The sequence below is a fragment of the Rhinolophus ferrumequinum genome, chromosome 21 (genome assembly GCF_004115265.2).
Source record: "Rhinolophus ferrumequinum isolate MPI-CBG mRhiFer1 chromosome 21, mRhiFer1_v1.p, whole genome shotgun sequence".
Taxonomy (NCBI): domain Eukaryota; kingdom Metazoa; phylum Chordata; class Mammalia; order Chiroptera; family Rhinolophidae; genus Rhinolophus; species Rhinolophus ferrumequinum.
Window position 1 is genome coordinate 11,137,569 of NC_046304.1, and position 21,709 is coordinate 11,159,277.

Here is a 21,709-nt window from a genome sequence, read left to right on the forward strand (position 1 = left end):
TCTGCGTGCAAATACCATCCCCACCCCTCTCTTCTCCGTGGGGAACAACTCTCTCATGTCTCTGTGTTTTTGTGAAGGCCGTTCTCTTTCCCTAGAACGCCCTCCTCCTTTTGTTCTGTTCATCAGTTTTCCTCCCCCTCTGCTTAGTGCCCTCCCCGGCCAGTCCTCCTCAGCACCCGGGTGCCACCAACACTATATTGTTGTCGTTTTCCCACGTTACTTTGAATGTTCATCTACATAGTTTTAATTTACATTAATTGTACCAGGAATGACATATACTGGTATAGCTCTTAATTGTTTATAACTTTATATTAACAGTTTAGTTATCTGATAATGTCTTTAAAAACAATACAAACCATTTCTAGGCAGTGATTTAATCTCAACAGAAAAATATCCAATTTTGGTCCTTACTCTATAATTCTAACTGAACAAAATTTCTTCTTAAATATCAATGAACCTAAAAATTTCTAAACCCCCTCATCAGATTAGGTTGGGAGCTCCTTCCAGCAGAAATATCCCAAGGCCTCATATATACCAAGACTTAATATTTATTTTGTGAAAGAATGGAGAAATGAGGAACCAAATGAACTTTGCCCAGTTCCCAAAATATAAGTAGGAAATTACAGTGAGACCCACTGTGTACAATATCCAATTTAGAGACCTTAGGTTGGCCCTCCAGTGCGTATGCAGTCACCACATGTGCGCACACACCTCTCACTGCCTCCATGGTCGGTGAGGCCTCCCCTGCTAGTCTCTGCTCCACTCAAGGCAGGTGTTCAAATTGTGTCTCAGACACACGATTTCCCTGAAGTTGTCCCTGGAAGGTCACAAACACTTCCTGCCTGGCCCTGCTCTGGTCCTCCTTACCCCATTCTCTGGCGTGGCCAGGGCCGAGTACAGCTTGCAGAGGGAGATGATTCCACTGTATTCGGGGAGGGGTACCAGCTCGTTGCAGTTGTCCTTCTTGAAGGTCAATATCTTGTTGATGAATTTTTCGAACATGCGTTGAAGGGGCTCTACCTCGGTCTGGAAATAAATATGAAGGGGCTCTTTATTCATTCTTGTGTGCCGTAGGCCACTCTGGTTACCTTCCCTCTCCTCAATTCCCATCATACCTTTGGCCTCTTCTCTAGCCATGACTGAACATAAGGCTTCCAGCCAAGGTCAGCATAGTCAGTGTACACCATCCCGCAGCGAGACACGGTGGCTGGAGAGGCCATGGCCAAGTCCTCCACTTCAAACAGGAGAGACACCTAAGGATAAACTTTGTCAAAACCTGTCTTTTCTTCCACCCTGCCCAAAACTCTGATGTCCCAAGGTGTCTCTACCAAGTACTGTGTTTCCCCAAAAATAAGACCTAGCCGGACAATCAGCTCTAATGCATCTTTTGGAGCAAAAATTAATGTAAGACCCGGTCTTATTTTACTATAAGACCAGGTCTAATATAATATAATATATAATATAATGTAATGTAATGTAATGTAATATAATATAATATAATATAATATAATATAATATAATATAATATAATACCAGGTCTTATACTAAGACTGAGCTCCCTCAGTCTACACAGTGCTTCCTAGTACACAGGGTTCTTTTCTAAATAACAGTTCTCCACATCCATGGTAGACAGGCAATTTTTCTTCAGTCACAGCTTCCCCTGAATCCAGGCACCCTCCTCCTCAGCTCTCTCCTATAGAACCTCCTCTTCTCTTAGGATCCCCCAGCTCTTCCCCTTAGCTGTGCCTCATGCCCTCCAGTTTCTACTTCTGCTGGGCCTCGGTCGTCAGAGCACCCCTGTACCTGCTCAGGCAATGCGATGCGCTCTCCATTGATAAGGGTCAACACTTTGTTATCATCCATGACGGAGTTCATGCTCTCAATCCACAGTGTGTCCACAGGGCCATCGAAAAGGATCCACTTCTCATCCGGTTTCTCGTCTTGGTAGAAGATGGAGGATAAGGAAACCACAGCTTTCTCGCCTAGCCCTCCTTCCACATTCATCTCCTTAGAGATGCAAGCTGATGCTTCCTTGTGCCTCAGCATTATCCAAGCAATTTTCTCCCAAATTGAGCTTTCTATCCCCAGAACATCCACCCGCTTAGGAGATTTAGGCATCTGCTCTCCCCACCCCATGATCCTTTGCATACCTGAACATGCTATCCGCATGACGCTGGACAGGATGCCATCTGTCCATTCATTAGTGTTGAGATCATATTCCCCATACAGCTCCCCTAGGGACAGTGCCTTAGGGTTCAAAGGGAACTCCTAAAAATGACACAGGAAGGGATTTTGAGCTGCTGGCAGACACAGATCCCAAGATCTCCCTTTATTTCCAGGGATTTGTATTTGCCCCTTCTCTCTCATCTCCCCTAGGCCTCCTTGGACCCAGGCACGGCCTCCTTGGACCCAGGCACTGCCTCCTGGCCTGCACTGCCTTTCCTGACACCTGTGCATCCTTGCTCCTAGCCTCCACCATCTTCCTGCTACTCAAGCCTCTGCCCGTGACGTCACCGTGCCAACTCCGTACTCTAACAATGTTGAAGTTGGGGTCTCCAGCGCGGCACAGGGAGGACAAAGAGGACTGAAGAATTCGCCACGAGGTCGTCTTGCCGCTGCCTGTGCAGCCCACAATCATGGTGGAGTGGCGGGAGTTCTTGGTCTCATACAACTGAATGACCTTGGTGAAGGTGAATGGCGTGGTCTGCAGGCCCCGATCTCGACTCTCCTGTTCAATGGTCTCCTGCAGCTGAGAGAAGGGAAAATACAGGAAGTAGGAAAAAAAGGAGGAGGCATGCAATGGACTTTCAAATCTCCCCAAGCCTGGGAAGATAATGCTCAAACTGTGAAAAATGGCAACAGGACTCTTTGCACTCTGGCACTATTCATTCCCTGGGAAGCTGACCAATTGCACAGTTAAGAGATCGGGCTCTGGAGTCAGCCAGCCTGGGTCCACAGCTTTTACCTTATGTGAACCTGAGTAAGTTACTTCTGAGTCTCAGTTTCCTCATCTGTTAAATAGATGATACTTTCCTCATCCAGATAAAATAGTCAGCATGAAACACAATGTCTGACACACGCTGTACACATTTTTCCTAATATTATTCAACAAATATTTATTAAGCCTCTATAGTATGTGCCAAGCGGTGTGCTAGGTGCTGAGAACAAAGTAGAGTTCATCCTACTGCAGACTTCGCAGTCTAGTGGGAGAGCCAGACAGGAAACAAATCATCACCTAAGTTAAAAAGTAATTCTTATAGAACCATGACTATGTGGATCAGTCCCGAATCGTGTGACATTTTTAAACATACAGCCAATACAACCAAATAATTTCAAATAGATGTGAGATCTTTACTTGTGTCTCTCAAACACCAGAGGCCTCACCACTACTATTTCTTTCCACTATTTGAGAATTAGTTTTAGTAGTATGTTTTTATACTACTGTAGAATGTATTGTATAGATGTAGATGTGAAGAAAATCAACTCCATTTTTGTATCACAACCTTAATGTCTTTAGCAAAGCATACCACGATTATCTGTGTTCCTTAAAATGTAGCCATAAATATTTTTGTTAGTAATGACTAGAATGGCATCACAACAGAGAGAAATAGCAAACTAGTGATAGTATCCATTATAAACAATCATCTATCACAAGACCACCAGGAGGTAAGACCCCTGGCACATACTGCATTCTTTGTCTTACCATTAGTACCTGAGTTAGATTATAAAAACGTACTGTAACAGGGTTCTGCTAGTGGGTAACTGCTGGGTCATCGGTCCATTCCAACCCCACATTCCTGTAAGTAAATTATGCTATAATAAATTATGTTATATTCTATGGAGTTGTCTGCTTTGTTCATCTTAAGATACCTTCTCGTTGTGTTGGCCATTACACGTTTTCCCCACCATCGGACACATGGGCATGTTTAGCATTATGCCACAAGTTTAAGATGTCACTTTTCTTTTTATTCAGTTTAAAATATTTTCTAATTTCTTCTTGGACCCATGAGTTATTTAGAATTGTATTAGCTAATTTCTGAACACTTGGGATTTTAAATTATATTTTGTTATTGATTTCTAGTTGAATTCTATTGTGGTCAGAGATCATCCTCTGTATGTTTTCAATCATTTGAAATTTATGAGCCCTATACTTAATAATCCAGCACATGGTCAATTTTGGTAAATGTTCCATGCACACTTGAGAAGAATATGTACCTTCAGTTGTTGCATATAATGTTCTATATGTGTCAGGTCAAATCTGTTGAAAACAGTCCAATCTGCATTTTATGGATTTTTTGATCTGCTTCCTTTATCAATTTCTAAGAGAATATGTCAAGATTTCTCACTAAGGTTGTGGAAGTATCTATTTTTCCTTTTAGTTAGTCAATCCTGTTTTATGTATGTCATAGCTATATTATTAAGTGCATACAAATTTAAAATTGTTGTTTTTCTGGGCATTGGCCCTTTTATCATTATGAAATTTCTCCCTTTACCTTTAATAGTCTGCTTGCCAGAAAGTCTACTTTGCTTGATATCAGTAGAGTTACCATTGCGATCAGAAAAAAAATTTAAATAAATTCCTTTGAAATTTTTGAGGCAGATTTATGGCCTTTACATGGTCATTTTTCCTCAATATTCTATGTGTGCTTGAAAAAAAATAGTTATTCTTCAATTATTGAATGTAACTGCTCATAAAATCAGCCTCAGCAAATATAAGAAGATTGAAATCATACCAAGCATATTCTCTGATCACAAGGCTTTGAAATTGGATATCAACTGCAAAAAGAAAGCAGGAAAAAACACAAATACATGGAGATTAAACAACATACATTTAAAGAACGACCAGGTCAAAGAAGAAATTAGAGGAGAGATCAAAAGATACATAGAAACAAATGACAATGAAAACACATCCTACCAAAATTTTGGGGATGCAGCGAAAGCAGTTTTAAAAGGGAAATTTATATCATTACAGGCCTATCTCAAGAAACAAGAAAAATCCCAAATAAATAACCTCATGTTACACTTTAAAGAACTAGAAAAAGAAGAACAAATGAAACCCAAGGTCAGCAGAAGAAAGGAAATAACAAAAATCAGAGCAGAACTAAATGAAATAGAGAACAAAAAGACAATAGAAAAAATTAATGTGACAAAGAGCTGGTTCTTTGAAAAGATTAACAAAATTGACAAACCCTTGGCTAGACTCACTAAGATAAAAAGAGGGAAGACACTAATTAACAAAATCAGAAATGAAAAAGGGGAAGTTATCACAGGCACCACAGAAATACAAAGGATCATCCAAGAATACTGTGAAGGACTATATGCCACCAAATTCAATAACCTAGAAGAAACGGACAAGTTCTTAGAAACATATAGCCTTCCTAGGCTGAACCATGAAGAACTGGAAAATCTAAACAGACCAATCACCAGTAACGAAATTGAATCAGTCATCCAAAACCTTCCCAAAAGCAAAAGCCCGGGACCAGATGGCTTCACTAGTGAATTCTACCAAACCTTCAAAGAGGATCTAATACCAATCCTACTCAAACTCTTCCAAAAAATTGAAGAAGAGACAAGTACTCCCTAACTCAGTTTATGAGGCCAACATTACCCTGATACCAAAACCTGGTAAGGACAACACAAAAAAAGAAAACTACAGACCAATATCTCTGATGAATACAGATGCAAAAATCCTAAACAAAATTCTAGCAAATCGAATACAACAATGCATTAAAAAGATCATTCATCACGACCAAGTGGGGTTCATCCCCGGGGCACAAGATGGTTCAACATTCGCAAATCCATCAATGTGATACATCACATAAACAAAATAAAGGACAAAAATCATATGATTATATCAATTGATGCAGAAAAAGCATTTGACAAGATACAACATCCATTTATGATTAAAACACTTAATAAAATAGGTATAGAAGGAAAATACCTTAACATAATAAAGGCCATATATGACAAACCCTCAGCTAATCTCATAATTAATGGTGAAAAACTGAAGCCCTTTGCTCTACATTCAGGAACACGACAGGGCTGTCCCCTATCACCTCTGCTTTTCAACATAGTGTTGGAAGTCCTTGCCAGAACAATCAGGCAAGAGAAAGAAATAAAAGGCATCCGAATTGGGAATGAAGAAGTTAAATTGTCACTCTTTGCAGAACACATGATGCTATATACAGAAAACCCTAAAGACTCCACCAAAAAGCTGTTAGAAACAATCAATGAATACAGTAAAGTTGCCGGCTACAAAATCAACGTACAAAAGTCCAGTGCATTCCTATATACTAACAATGAAATCTCAGAAAAAGAAATACAAAAAACAATTCCTTTTGCAATTTCAGCAAAAAGAATAAAATATCTAGGAATAAACTTAACCAAGGATGTGAAAGACCTATATGCTGAAAACTATAAGACATTTTTGAAAGAAATTGAAGAAGACACAAAGAAATAGAAAGACATTCTGTGCTCATGGATTGGAAGAATCAACATAGTTAAAATGGCCATATTACCCAAAGCAATATACAGATTTAATTCAATCCCCATCAAAATCCCAAGAGCATTTTTTAAAGAAATAGAACAAAAAATCATCAGATTTGTTTGGAACCACAAAAGACCCCAAATAGCCAAAGCAATCTTAAAAAAAAAAGAACAATACTGGAGGTATCACACTCCCTGACTTTAGCCCTGTACTACAGGGCTACAATAAACAGCATGGTATTGGAAGAAAAACAGACACATAGGCCAAAGGAATAGAATTGAGAACGCAGAAATAAAACCACATAAATATGGACAGATAATTTTTGACAAAGAAGCAAAAAACATACAATGGAGAAAAGATAGCCTCTTCAATAAATGGTGCTGGGAGAATTGGATAGCCATGTGCAAAAGAATGAAACTGGACTGCTATCTGTCACCACGTACCAAAATTAATTCAAAATGGATCAAAGACTTAAGCATTAGACCTGACACAATAAACTGCATAGAAGAAAACATAGGTACTAAACTTATGGACCTTGGGTTCAAAGAGCATTTTATGAATTTGATTCCAAAGGCAAGGGAAGTAAAAGCTAAAATAAACGAATGGGACTATATGAAACTTAAATGCTTCTGCACAGCGAAAGAAACCATCGACAAAATAAAGAGGCAACCAACTGAATGGGAGAAGATTTTTGCAAACAGTGCCTCCGATAAGGGGCTAATATCCAAAATATACAAGGAACTCACGCAACTCAACAACAAAAAAACAAACAACCCAATTGAAAAATGGGCAGACGACCTGAAGAGACATTTCTCCAAAGAGGACATACAAATGGCAAATAGACATATGAAAAAATGCTCAACATCACTAATCATCAGAGAAATGCAAATAAAAACCACAATGAGATATCACCTCACCCCAGTAAGAATGGCTATCATCAACAAGACAAATAGTAACAAGTGTTGGAAAGGCTGTGGAGAAAAAGGAACCCTCATACACTGTTGGTGGGAATGCAGATTGGTACAGCTGTTATGGAAGGCAGTGTGGAGGTTCCTCAAAAAATTATGAATAGAATTACCATATGACCTAGCAATCCCTCTCCTGGGTATCTACCCAAAAAATCTGAAAACATTTATATGTAAAGACACATGTGCTCCAATGTTCACTGCAGCTTTGTTTACGGTGGCCAAGACATGGAAACAACCAAAATGTCCTTCGATAGATGAATGGATAAAGAAGTTGTGGTATATATACACAATGGAATACTATTCGGCAGTAAGAAAAGATGATATAGGAACATTTGTGACAATATGGATGGATCTTGAGAGTATAATGCTAAGCGAAATAAGTCAGACAGAAAAAGCAGAGAACCATATGATTTCACTGATATGTGGTATACAAACCAAAAACAATAAAAGAACAAGACAAACAAATGAGAAACAAAAACTCATAGACACAGACAATAGTTTAGTAGTTACCAGAGGGTAAGGGGGTAGAGGGGTGGGAGATGAGGGTAAGGGGGATCAAATATATGGTGATGGAAGAACTGACTCTGGGTGGTGAATACACAATGGGATTTATAGATGATGTAATACAGAATTGTACACCTGAAATCTATGTAATTTTACTAACAATTGTCACCCCAATAAATTTAAAAAAAACACTAATAGTTGATTTAAAAAATTATATTGTGATAGTCTACTGAATAAAAGATAATTCTATTTGCCAACATGGAAAAAAAAAGAATGTAATTGCTATAGATGTTTTTATGTCAAGATTGTGTTGTTCAAATCTTTTATATCGTAACTGATTTTTAGTGTGCTTGGTCTATCAGTTACTAAAAGATGTTAAGATCTCCACTACGATGGTAGATTGTCTATTTCTCCTTGCATTTCTGCAAAATTTTGCTCTATTTATTTTGAGGCTATATTATTAGGTATCTCTAAATTTAGGAGAGTTTTATCTTCCTGGTGAATTGAACCTTTATTATTAAGTGAGCCTTTTTATTTCTAGTAATGCTTTTTGCCTTAAAATCTACGTTGTCTGATATTGCTACCCCAGATTTCTTTTGATTAGAATTTTCCTGATACATCTTTTTCTATTCTTTGACTCTCAACCTGTTGTCTTTATGTTTTAGGTGTGTCTCTTGTAAACAGTATTAAATATTAGTATAACGTATATCAATAGATGCATTTGACAAGATACAACATCCATTTATCACTTAATAAAATGGGGATAGAAGGAAAATACCTTAATATAATAAATGCCATATACAACAAACCTTCAGCTAATATCATAATTAATGGTGAAAAATTGAAGCCCTTTGCTCTATATTCAGGAAAAAAACAGGGCTGTCCCCTATCACCACTGCTATTCAACATAGTATTGGAAGTCCTAGCCAGAGCAATCATGCAAGAGAAAGAAATAAAAGACATCCGAATTGGGAATGAAGAAGTTACATTGTCATTTTTTGCAGATGACATGATACTTTATATAGAAAACCCTAAAGACTCCAGCAAAAAGCTATTTGAAATAATAAACGAATACAGTAAATTTGCCGGCTACAAAATCAATGTACAAAAATCCATTGCATTCTCATATACTCACAATGAAATCTCAGAAAAAGAAATATTAAAAATTCCTTTTGCAATTGCAACAAAAAGAATACAATGCTTAGGAATAAACTTAACCAAGGATCTGAAGGACCTATACACAAAAACTATAAGACATTTTTAAAAGAAAGTGAAGAAGACACAAAGAAATGGAAAGACATTCCCTGTTCATGGAGTGGAAGAATCAACATAGTTAAAATGGCCATATTACCCAAAACAATATACAGATTTAATGCAATCCCCATCAAAATCCCAATGGCATTTTTTAAAGAAATAGAACAAAAATCATCAGATTTGTATAGAACCACAAAACACCCCAAATAGCCAAACCAATCCTAAGAAAAAAGAACAATGCTGGAAGTACCGTGTTTCCCCCAAAATAAGACCTAACCAGAAAATAAGCCCTAGCATGATTTTTCAGGATGACATCCCCTGAACATAAGCCCTAATGCGTCTTTTGGAGCAAAAATTAATGTAAGACCCAGTCTTATTTTTGGGGAAATATGGTATCACACTCCCTGACATTAGCTTGTACTATAGAGCAACAATAATCAAAACACCATGGTATTGGCAGAAAAACAGACACACAGATCAATGGAATAGAACTGAAAACCCAGAAATAAACTCACATAAATATGGACAGATAATTGTCAACAAAGGAGTGAAAAACATACAATGGAGAAAAGAAAGTTTCTTCAATAAATGGTACTGGGAGAATTGGAAAATCATGTGCAAAAGAATAAAACTAGACTGCTATCTGGCACTATGTACCAAAATTAACTCAAAATGGATCAAAGACCTAAACATAAGATCTGAAACAATAAAATGCATAGAGGAAAACATAGTTACTAAACTTATGGACTTTGGGTTCAAACAGGATTTTATGAATTTGAAAGGGAAGTAAAAGCTAAAATAAATGAATGGGACTATATCAAACTAAAGAGCTTCTGCACAACAAAAGAAACCATCGACAAAGCAAAGAGGCAACCAACTGAATGGGAGAAGATATTTGCAAACAACTCCTCTGAAAAGGGGCTAATATCCAAAATATATAAGAAACTCATACAACTCAACAACAAAAAGACAAACAATCCAATTAAAAAATGGGCAGAGGACCTGAATAGACATTCTCCAAAGAGGACATACAGATGGCCAATAGACATATGAAAAGATGCTCAACATCATTAATCATTGGAGAAATGCAAATAAAAACCACAATGAGATAGCACCTCACATCGGTTAGAATGGCTATCATCAACAAGACAAATAGTAACAAGTGTTGAGGAGGCTGTGGAGAAAAAGGAACCCTCATACACTGTTGGTGGGAATGCAGACTGGTGCAGCCGCCATGGAAGGCAGTGTGGAGGTTCCTCAAAAAATTAAAAATAGAATTACCATATGACCCAGCAATCCCTCACCTAGGTATATACCCCAAAAATCTGAAAACATTTATCCAGAAAGATACATGTGCTCTGGGCCAGCCCGGTGGCTTAGGCGGTTGGAGCTCAGTGCTCCTAATGCCAAAGGCTGCCGGTTCGATTCCGACATGGGCCAGTGGGCTCTCAACCACAAGGTTGCCAGTTGTACTCCTTGACTCCCGCAAGGGATTATGGGCTGCGCCCCCTGCAACTAACGGCAAATGGACCTGGAGCTGAACTGTGCCCTCCACTACTACGATTGAAAGGACAACTTGACTTGGAAAAAATCCTGGAACACTGTTCCCCTGGAACAGCACATACTGTTCCCCAATAAAGTCCTGTTCCCCTTCCCCAATAAAATCTTAAAAAATATATATATATATTATATATAAATATAATTATATATATAATTATTATATATAATATATAAATTAATATATATTATATATATATAAAAAATAAAATATATACATATACACACATATATATACATATATACATATATATACTCTGATGTATATATATTATATATTATATATATTATTACATATAAAAAATAAAATATATATATACACACACATATATATACATATATATACATATATATGCTCTGATGTTCATTGTAGCTTTATTTACAGTGGCCAAGACATGGAAACAACCAGTGTCCTTCAATACATGATTGGATAAAGATGTGGTATATACACACAATGGAATATTACTCTGCCATAAAAGATGAAATAGTGCCATTTGCGACAACATGGATGGATCCTGAGATTATTATGCTAAGCGAAATAAGTCAGACAGAAAAAGTTGAGAGCCATATGACTTCACTGATATGTGGAATATAAAACTGAAAGCAACAAAGGAACAAGACAAACAAATAAAGAAACAAAAACTCATAGACACTGACAATAGTTTAGTGGCTACCAGAGGGGAAGGGGGAAGAGGGTATAGTAGAAGCGGGTAAAGGGGGTCAAATATATGGTGATGGAAGGAGCACTGACTCTGGGTGGTGAACATACAATGTAATATATAAATGATGTATTACAGAACTGTACACTTGAAACCTATATAATTTTACTAACCATTATCATCCCAATAATATGTAAATTTATATATATACATATATATATATAATCAAATAGCTAGTCAGCATTAAAATTTATAGTTGTTGCATAACTTTTTTTCCATCTCAGAGAGCCAGTTCAACATTTACCAGCACACCACTGCTTATATAACACATCTCATTTGACCAGCCACATTTCAAGTGCTCAGTAACCATGTGTGGGTAGTGGATATTATATTGCGTAGCCTATTAGGGGGTTGCAAATGAGTGCAATCTATTCTATCATTCTTTCTTCATTTATTAGCTGGAATAGTTCTACAGAGAAAAAATATATTAGTATAATATTGACTACTATTCAATGTATGATTATTTTTCCCTTCCTGAACAACTGTTTTGTTTTCCCTGGAAGCTAACAGTTGCTTAATAGTTGTTGTTTTTTGTTTGCTTAGTTTTCAATATACTGATCTTTATCTCAACTTCAACCTCTGTCAGTTAACCAAATCTCTCAAAACATTTATTCACATTAGGCATGAATTTTTTCTTCTTACATAAATCCTCCTAAAGTATTCAGATTTACTCTAATCTGGATTGGCTTCTCTCTTTGTCAGGTGCACCACCATATTCCTGTTTCCTCTATTTTCCTCTTTCTTAGTATGCTCCTGCATTTTGGTAGAGTACACCTTCTAGTAGCTTTCTGAGAAAGAACATATTGGAGGTAATATTTTTTTGAGAGTCTGCATGTCTCAAATATCTCTTATATAGCCTCTGATGCGACAGGTTGGCTGGGTATAGAATTTTAGGTTGGAAATGATTTTCCTTCAGGATGGAGTTAAAGGCTGCTCCATTGTTTATAGATTCAATGTTGCTGTTGAGAAGTCCAACATTTAAATTATTGATCTTTTGGGTATCACCTCTTTTTTTTTTCAATTTTCTCTCTCTGGGGAAGCTTATTAAATCTCCTTCTCCTGGTGTTTTAAAATTTCACAATGATGGGCCTTGGTAAAGATTTATTTTGTCCATTGTGTCATGTATTTCTGGATCCTTTCATTTTGGAAGCTTAGATCCTTCAGTTCTGGGGATTCTTCTTGAATTGTTTCACTATCAGTCTTGTCCCCTCTCCATTTTTCTCTGTTCCTACTTTTTGGCACTCCTGTTATTTTACTGCTGTCCTTCGCAGGCTGGCTTTTGAATCTTATCTCTTTTCCCCTTTGTCTGCTCTATTTTCTGGAATATTTCTTTCTTTGTTTTTAATAAATTTTTATTGGGGAGTATTGGGGAACAATCAGCTACAAGTCGTTGTCCTTCAACCTAGTTGTGGAGGGTGCAGCTCAGCTGCAAGTCCAGTCGCCGTCTGAACGGGCAACATTGTTGTTGAGAACTCGCTCTCTAACCAACTGAGCCATCTGGCCGCCCCTGGAATATTTCTTTTTAAATAATATTTCATGGAGACAGTATCTTAATTTTATCTCTGAGAATACAATGATAGATTAAAAAAAAACAAGAACTGGGCCGGCTCGGTGGCTCAGGCGGTTAGGGCTCCATGCTCCTAATTCCAAAGGCTGCCTGTTCGATTCCTACATGGGCCAGTGGGCTCTCAACCACAAGTTTGCCAGTTCAACTCCTCGAGTCCTGCAAGGGATGGTGGGCAGTGCCCCCTGCAACTAAAAATTGAACACAGCACCTTGAGCTGAGCTGCCACTGAGCTCCCGGATGGCTCAGTTGGTTAGAGCGCATCCTCTCAACCACAAGGTTGCCAGTTCAATTCCTCGATTCCCGCAAGGGATGGTGGGCTGTGCCCCCTGCAACTAGAAAACGGCAACTGGACCTGGAGCTGAGCTGTTCAGGACAACAACTTGAAGCTGAACGGCACCCTCCACAACTAAGATTGAAAGGACAACAACTTGACTTGGAAAAAAGGCCTGGAAGTACACACTGTTCCCCAATAAAGTCCTGTTCCCCTTCCCCAATAAAAAATCTTTAAAAAAAAATAAAATAAAATAAAAAACTTTCCTTCTCTTGGCATTATCTATTTTCTCCAATATGTTTTTTCTTATTTGTTTTGGCTGCTTTCACAGTAGAGGCTTTCCTCCGATGTGTGGTGACCCTTGATTTTCTGATTATATATAAGGGTGGAGGAATAAAAACTGAATGGAAGTCCTAAGTGTGAATGGGGCTGATAGACTGTGACTATATCTGTAGATGATTTATCTGGGACTTTCATTGGGAAATTACTATTCTCTATGTCTTGGGCATTCCTGTTAGGCTAGACAGATTCTCCAGAGAGAAGTCTTCCAATTTCCTGTCTGGCTGCCAGCATTCTGAGAGCTGAGAGATAAAAGAAGACTAAGAGTCTCAGCATTTGATGTGTAAACATTCACTTAATCCTCATTTTTAATAGGGTTTACTCAACTATACCTGGTGTCCCCTAGTCCAGAGACCTACTGTTTTGCCCTCTAGTCTTCTGCCAGTGTGGGAGAGACATGGTCAACCAGGGTCACAGAGAAGGGGAGATCTAGAGCTCTAACTGCTTCCAAGACGGTTTGCCTCCAATCCTTCTTATTTTAGCTACACCTCCTTTATTCCCTACTTTCAGAGGTATCTAATTCCACAAATGCTTAGCCTTTTGAGAATTGCCTCTCAGTTTCTCCCACTTTCAGCCTTCTCAGGTTTGCTAACTAAGTCAAAACTTATTCATTTGTTTTTTTATGTCTAAAATTTTTGTTGTTATATCCTCTTCCATCCTCTTCCTCCCCATCCTTTTGGATATGGACACCTTGTTTAAAAGTTCTCTTTAGAGTAGTTGTAGTAGATTTTCAAAAGTTAAAAAAAATGTTTTTAATTCATCTTCTTTACCTGGAAGTATTCCCTCTATATATTGAGTTGTTTTTAATTTCAATTATAATATTTTTTCATTTACAGAAATTCTATTGGTTGTTTTTCAAATCTGCTTAGTTTAGAAGTCTCTTTTTCCTGGCTTATATTTTCAAGCTTCTCTTTTATTTCTTTAAACATATTAAATTTAGTTACTTTAAAATTCTGTGCTGATTATCTTCAATATCTGAAGTCCTTGGGGATCTGATTCTGCTGTTCTGTTGTTCTTCTGCTTCCCATTCACGGTGTCTTGTTCCCTTGTGTGTTTTGGGACTTTTGACCAGAAGCTACTCATTTTCTTGGACTTTTATCTTGAATTTTTATGAGAATTCTCTGAGGCTTGAGTTGAAATTTCATTCTTCCAGAAATAATTTGCATTGGCTCTGACAGTCACCTGGGGGAAGCTAACAATCTGGAACTACTTAAAATTAAGTTTTAAGTTTGAGATTTTTGGAATTACACAGTAGATTATGTTATGACCAAAGACTGTGTGAGTGTGGCTTGTGGTTAGGAAATCTCAAAGGAGATTTTACCCCTTCCTCCCATCATCGGTCAAGACAAGAAGTCTCTTAGTTTTACGGACTATCATCAATGGTGGGTTCCTCATTTTCCCATTTACTAAGGGTGTCTTCCGTTGCAGATGGAGGTTTATACAGGACTGGGTTTTCTATTGTAACTCTAAACTTTGGCTGCATTATCTCCTCTCCCAGTGTCTTAAATCTGACAAAAATTTTCAGGGAGAAAGCCAGATTTCACATTCACTTATCTCCCTGTTTTTATCCTCCTCTCCCCATCCCAGAATTCTTCCCGTTTTGCCATCTTAGCAATGCATTTAAAAATATATTTTTAATATATTTTTATCGATCCATCATTTTAGTGGTTTCAATGGAAAGGATCATTCAGGGTATCTAAACTGCCATATTGCCAGAAAAGAAAATTCCTGTACTTTCTAAAATCCTCCTCCGCCACTTACTTCCATTCCACTGCTCTCACATATCAAACAGCTCCTAGCAATCTCTCCATAAAACTCCCTGAATGAGGAGAGAAGTGGAGGCAGGAGAGGGTGATGAGTATAGAGAAAGTAGAAAGGCCAGTGGGTTAGAAATCTCAATGAAGTTAAAGAACTGAAGAGTGGAAGTACCTGAGCCAGTGAGTCAGATGGGGGGTGGGGGGGTGGGTAGGTAGTTGTGGTGAGAGAGTAGAATGCTTGAATACCAGTCTACATCCTCTTATAGACTAGGAAGCCCAAAGAGAGGCCAACTGGCTTGCTCAATGCCACAGCTAGCGAATGGGAGAACAAGGCCTGGGAACCAAGTGTAATGTTCCCAGACATATGAGATCACATATGAGATCACATATGAGGCCAAATGAGTATTAAGGAACAAATACCTTGCCATAATCAATGACAGGCAGCTCAATGCTAGGGAATAGATCTTGCATGATGGCATTGAATAGTGGCATGTCGATTGAAGTTAGCTTGGCAATGTTCATATCTCTCATTGAGAGCAGCAAAACCTAGGTGGGAAAAGACAAAGAGTCAGGTTGGAGGAGTCAGGGCCTAGGTACTCACTAGGCCCTTCCTCTTCAAGGGGTGAGGGGCAGAAGCCAAGAACAATGGATACACCTGAGCTAATCTTTAAAAATATGACAGGTAAAACTCAGGCAACACAGGGGACAGGAAGAAAGGTGGGAATCCCAATCTGGGGAAAGAAAGGATCTGAAAAAGTTTAGTGAAGGTGTATAGGACCAGTGATGATGGAGGTAAAGGCTCAGGAGCTGTGTCCTTGATCTACCTCTTCATCAGACAGATCTGGCTGCAGGCGGCGCTTCTTGCCAGCATAGCGCAGAAGGGAAGTGAGGGCACGTAGGCCAAAGTCATAATGGTCCTGTCTGGAGAGCTGCTGCACAGCCAGGGAGTAAAGTGTGTACACCTTCTTGGCCAGAATCTAGGGAATGAAAACAGAGGAGGAAACAACCCATCTCCCTACAAATCCTTCTGCTTCATCTAGGGACATTTATGGCTACAAGAAACTAGGTCCCAGGACTTGAAGCAGCTGGGAGGTGGTCTATGGACAATCCTAATGAAAAGACCTTGTGAATCGTGCCATCATGGAGGAGAGACCTGTGAATATTTCTGCCTCCATATCCTACTGACAGTAATCTGTGTTCCTCAGAGGATAAACTGATTGTGGGGCCTTCACAGAGTTCCTCTATCCAGGAACTAATCATGGAAGGGAAAGAAAATAATTGGAGAAAAGAGATTATTGGAATACCTTGCAGTTGCCAAAGCCCTCCCCAAAAAGAATAATTTCTGCAATAAGAGTAGAATCAGGCACCACCATGGCAATTGGACGGAACATGGATTTAAGATTCTCAGGAAGCTCTGTGCGACCAGCATAGCCTGGAAAACAGCACCATTTGTTAGAATCCATACTGCGTCCCAAAGACCCACTCCCCAGTCAATCCATTTTCCCAATCCTAGCTCCATCCCCAACTCCAACTCCAAGATCTCTTCCCTTCTCATCTGGTCCCCGGCTCCCCCCATACTAATTTGCGTCTCTTCCCTATCTCTGGGCCTTTCCTTACTCTCTGCATGGCCTTGTTCCAAATTCAAATCACAGAGCTGCCATTTTTTCATCTCTCCAAGTCCCATGTATAATTCACATCAGCCCTAATAGAAATCACAGCTGTTTCTCTGATTCTTAGTACCTAATCCCTTTCTTGTTTTCTCCTAGACCCTTCCCCCAGGGCAATTCCTAGGGAACAGTAATGAGAGACCCTAGTGCCTGCACTTTGGGGAAATTCTCTGATCCTCAAAAGGGATGGCAGATAAATCAGAACTCTGGGAGCTAGCCCAATGGGAGAAGATAGTTAAGTACTTTCAAAGCCTAGGGCTACATATATACACATAGCAGTTATTATATTAATCCCCTTAGGAAGAACTGTAAGATTGCCTCCCCTTCTCCCAAAAAGTCATATGTTTATCCTTCCCTCCTACTTTATAGTCTTTAGCCACATTTCACTTGGCTAAATACACTGGCCTGAAAGGAGGGAGCGGAGGACACAGTCATTTGCCCTGGACACCGAGTTCTCCCCCAGGAGCCCAGTTTATTCCCTGGCTCTTACCAGGATTCATGGTGATAAAGATCCCACAGGACCACACCAGATTTATCTCAAAGCCCTCAAAATAGAAGCGGGTGAGGCTGGCAGCCAGGGCGGATAGGATGGACAGGATCTGCTGGGCCACCACCGACAGCACCTCAATGTTGATTCGGTTGAACTCATCAAAGCAGCCCCAGGCACCCGTCTGTGGGGCGGGAGGCAGAGTCACTGGGAGCAAGAGAGACACCCCAGATTGGGAGAAACTAGACAGTGTGGCTAACATAGCCCTTCCTGAAGTGTTTTGATAGCTGAGGGGGGCATGGGAGCCCAGAATAGCACTGTTGTAGTTTCTGGCCAGAGCTTTCCGTCAGACACGGACGGTCTGGGGAAATGCTAGAAAAGGTGTGGGTTGGAAAGAGACCAGGACAGGGAACATGTGAGCATTGAGTGCCTACACTATGTACTAGTTTACATGCATTATCTTATTTAATCCTTACATAATCTTTTGATCTTGCAAATAAGCAAAGTGCAGCTCAGGGAGATGCAGGAACTTCCCCAATTGTAAGAACTAACTAAGACGATGCAATGTTGTAAGTTACAAAGCACTGAACCAGACCTGGGTTCCAGTTGATTTTCTGGGACTAAAGGTCCTCTGGGACTAAAGGGACCTCTGGGATAGGGTGGCAGGATGCTGACCTGGGCCAGGCCTGAGTACATTCGGCCCATGGATTTATAGTCCAGACCCTCGGAGCAGTTGACCACAATGACGTATATGCCAAGGGCCTTGCCCAGGTCCTTGACAGTCTCAGTCTTTCCTGTGCCTGCTGGACCTTTGGGGGAGCCTCCTCGATGCAAGTGCAATGCTGTGGTCAGTGTCATGTAACACCTAAGAATTGAGGACAGGACTCAAGTCAGACTCTTGGAAAACTTACTCAGCATTCACTGCCCCCACCCCGACCCCCCTGTTCATCCCACACGACCAACCTGTCTGTCAGAGGGGTGATGACAAGCCGGCCAGAATTACCCAAGTACTCATAACTATACTGGAATTGTGTGTTGGTCTGGCGGATCATACAGTCGTCGAGATCCTGGAGAAACAGGGCAGAGTAAGAGAGAGGTGGCTTGGAGGAAGAGTTAGAGCTGGAAAATGACTGACAGTAGCGCTGGAGTTGGTGGGGAGGTTACAGTTAGAAGATGAGGGGTTCAGTTTAGAGTTAGGAGGAGAAAAGAGTTTAAGGCCAAGATGGAAAATGGGTTCGTATTGCATGTACACCCCAATCCACTGCAGCAGCTGCCTGAAGCCTTTCTGGATCCTGATCAAGTGACACACATAATGAGCACCGACTGGAAAATGGTTTGCCACTCCTGACTTAGGAGACTTGCGACAGAATTAAGAACTGGATTAGGGCACTGTGACAGGACCAAGGCATGGATTAGGATATTACTGTATTCAGAGAATAGGAATTTAAGTAATGCATTAGGATCAGGTGTAGGGTGTGCGAGTGGGGAGCTAGCCCATGTGCACCTTCTCCCAATAGAAACGCAGTTGGCTGAGCCAGTCAAAAGAATTGACATCCATGAGGCCACTCTTATAAAGCTTCTCCAACACATCTCGGGCATGAATTTCTATGGTCACCAGAGCCACAATTTTAAGCCGCATGATCTTGGTCAAGTTCCCCCTGATAGCTTCTGAATACTTATTCAGTATTGACACCTGTAGAATGAGGTGGTAAGGAAGAGAGTGGACAGAGCAACACAGTCAGTCAATCATGCCTCGTCCCAGCCTAACACAACTTTCAACCCCAGTGCTAATCCCAACGCCACTATAATTCCTGACCCCCAATAACAGCACAGGAAAATGTTCTTCTAATCCACTCAAACTTTCCTCACAGGACTTCTCCCATAAAGCACCCTCACTATGACTCTTTCCCATCTCTAATACTAACTCCAAATTTATCATCCCCCCCACTCCAACTCTAACTCCAAGCTTATCACATACTTGTTGGGTTCCCCACCTGCTTCTTCTTCATGACCTTGAGGATTTTCTTGTCTCCCCGCTCCTTAGCGGTCAGCAGGCACTTGGTGACATCAGCTGTCCACTGGATCTGACTGGCAGTGATTACCATCTGAGGCATGTGCAGAGGTTTTATTCCAAAGCCCTGTCCCTGGCCACCCAGACAGCCCAGCTCCCCAATCCCAGCTTCTCCCAGGACCAGGTGCTACTCCTCCCCATATGCTAATCTGCTTTGAAGGGTGGGGCACATGCCTAAGCTCAGGAGCTAAGGGTCTGGCATGCGGGGTTCCAGGGCCACAGCCCAGAATGAGGCAAGAAACCTGCATTTGGAGACTCAAGATTCTGTCTTTACATTCGCGGCTCCCTCTCAGCCCTATCTTTCTTGTTCCCTCATTTCTATTGACTCAGGCTGTTAAGCCATATTTAGGCCAGGAGCAGAAACCTTATCTTAAAAGCCATTTTGTCTTGATCCTGTCTTGCTTAATCTTCTAGGGGCCTGTGATCAGCGGGCCTGGGCGGTCCGGACAGTGACCTCGGACCAGGGTGTGGGGCTGGAGGGCTCGGCCATGCCCTGAAACCCTTTGTCAATGAAAACCGCTAAGCATTGAAGGGGGAACGGCCTCGTTTACCCCTCCTATAAAACTCCACACCCCTCTTTGCTCGAGGAGGTTATGATCTTTTCCCTCTGCTCTAGCCTGACCTCCCGCAGCTCCAACACGCCAAATGAATTCTAACAGACCGATCTTGGTCTCCCGACACTCATTCCTCCAGCCGTGCCTAACACAGCTCACCTGGCCAGCCCACTCTTTCACCCATTTGTCCCTTTTGTTAAGAAACTTCTTGAGGGCCAGGCGGCAGTTCCGGAGAAGGTCTCGTAGGGTTACTCTCATGGTCCGCTCCACTTCACCAAGCCAGGACTGGGGTGGGGGAGGGTAAGAGAACAAGATGGCTCATCGTCAGAGCCAGAGATAAGAGTCCCCAGAGGGAAGGTGCTTAAGAAACAGGACTGCAGGGCTTGGACCCAAGAGGAAAGCAGGACCTGGGCAGCCTCTGGCTTGGGCCCCTGGGGGACATGGAGGCCAGGAGGCAGATTCATTTTCAGGTTCAGGGAAGAAGTTATAGTTTTTAGGAACAGTCTGTGGGAGGGCAAAAAGTGACTAAAGTCCCTTCACAGAAACAGTCTTTCCTCGGAGCCAAGCAAACTTCCTAATGGGAGGAAGAATCAGCTTGATTCTTAAACCCTCACCACAACTCACCTCCACAGGCCCTTCTAAAAGTACTGAGTGGAGGAAATCAATATATTCGCCATCCCCTGAGAACATTCCTACAGCTTCCCACTTGCTGCTGGGTCCCCCAATCTGTAGAAACAAGAAGCTATTAATGGCCTGACCCGCCCACCCCTGGTATCTGCCTAGAAGGTATATGGGCCCTTTGAGGGTAATTTCTGTTCCTCTCCCCTGCCCTCAATATTACCAACTCTAAAAAGTTCTATCACTGGTACTCCAGAATCATTTACATCCCCCTCCCATTGGGAGGTCAGGGTCCCCACCAAGGCCTTCGAATACCTTGACATCAGCATCCCTCCCCTGCCTTCCATCCCATCATGGCCACATCTATTGACCTTCTGCATTCTCAGCAATTTGATGTTGTCAAAGCATTTTTTGAGGTGTGGCTGCACTGCCTCTGGGTTGCGAGACTGGCCCAGAATCTCCAGTAGGTCATCATTAGATAAGAAGTAGAAGCGGGGGAAAGTATGGCGCTTGGTCTCTAAATACATATCTAGAGACTTTTGAATGTCTTCCAGGATTGTGTTCATTTCTATCAATGTGTCCAGGAGGCCTGGGAAGAAGAGCAATGAATGACATTTGGTGGCCCTTTTACCATTGCCCTGAGTAGATCTGGAGTCTCCAACTATGTACACTTTGCCAGGTCTTGAATGTTGGGGTACAAATTGCCATAATCATCTTAGGAAGCAGAGAAGAATCCCCAATCATTCTATCATGCTTATCTCATTCTCTTCATTAATCCATTATTAACTATTCATTATACACTATTACATATGTTATACATCATGCATTAATTACACATTACATATGATTCTATTAATATGACTACATCATCCATCAGTATTTAGAACAA

The 21,709-nt window shown here is 40.7% G+C and overlaps 1 protein-coding gene across 5 annotated transcripts in view; it reads right to left on the reverse strand.

Annotated features, from left to right (window-relative positions):
- The window catches only part of DNAH2 (dynein axonemal heavy chain 2), a 101,638-nt gene that overhangs the window by 35,847 nt on the left and 44,082 nt on the right, over positions 1–21,709 (reverse strand). For all 5 annotated transcript variants that reach the window (XR_004421412.1, XM_033091838.1, XM_033091837.1 and 2 more), the window contains 16 exons: positions 21,192–21,409; positions 20,827–20,928; positions 20,362–20,487; positions 19,572–19,682; positions 19,082–19,270; positions 18,541–18,644; positions 18,253–18,442; positions 17,581–17,761; positions 16,728–16,855; positions 16,248–16,400; positions 15,844–15,969; positions 2,531–2,749; positions 2,151–2,268; positions 1,804–1,940; positions 1,116–1,253; positions 868–1,026 (listed from right to left, as the gene is read on the reverse strand). Coding sequence is in view for 4 of the 5 variants with exons in the window: in XM_033091838.1 (XP_032947729.1) it covers positions 868–1,026; positions 1,116–1,253; positions 1,804–1,940; positions 2,151–2,268; positions 2,531–2,749; positions 15,844–15,969; positions 16,248–16,400; positions 16,728–16,855; positions 17,581–17,761; positions 18,253–18,442; positions 18,541–18,644; positions 19,082–19,270; positions 19,572–19,682; positions 20,362–20,487; positions 20,827–20,928; positions 21,192–21,409 (2,399 nt within the window). In the remaining variant the exon portion in view is untranslated. The remainder of the gene's footprint in view (positions 1–867; positions 1,027–1,115; positions 1,254–1,803; positions 1,941–2,150; positions 2,269–2,530; positions 2,750–15,843; positions 15,970–16,247; positions 16,401–16,727; positions 16,856–17,580; positions 17,762–18,252; positions 18,443–18,540; positions 18,645–19,081; positions 19,271–19,571; positions 19,683–20,361; positions 20,488–20,826; positions 20,929–21,191; positions 21,410–21,709) is intronic.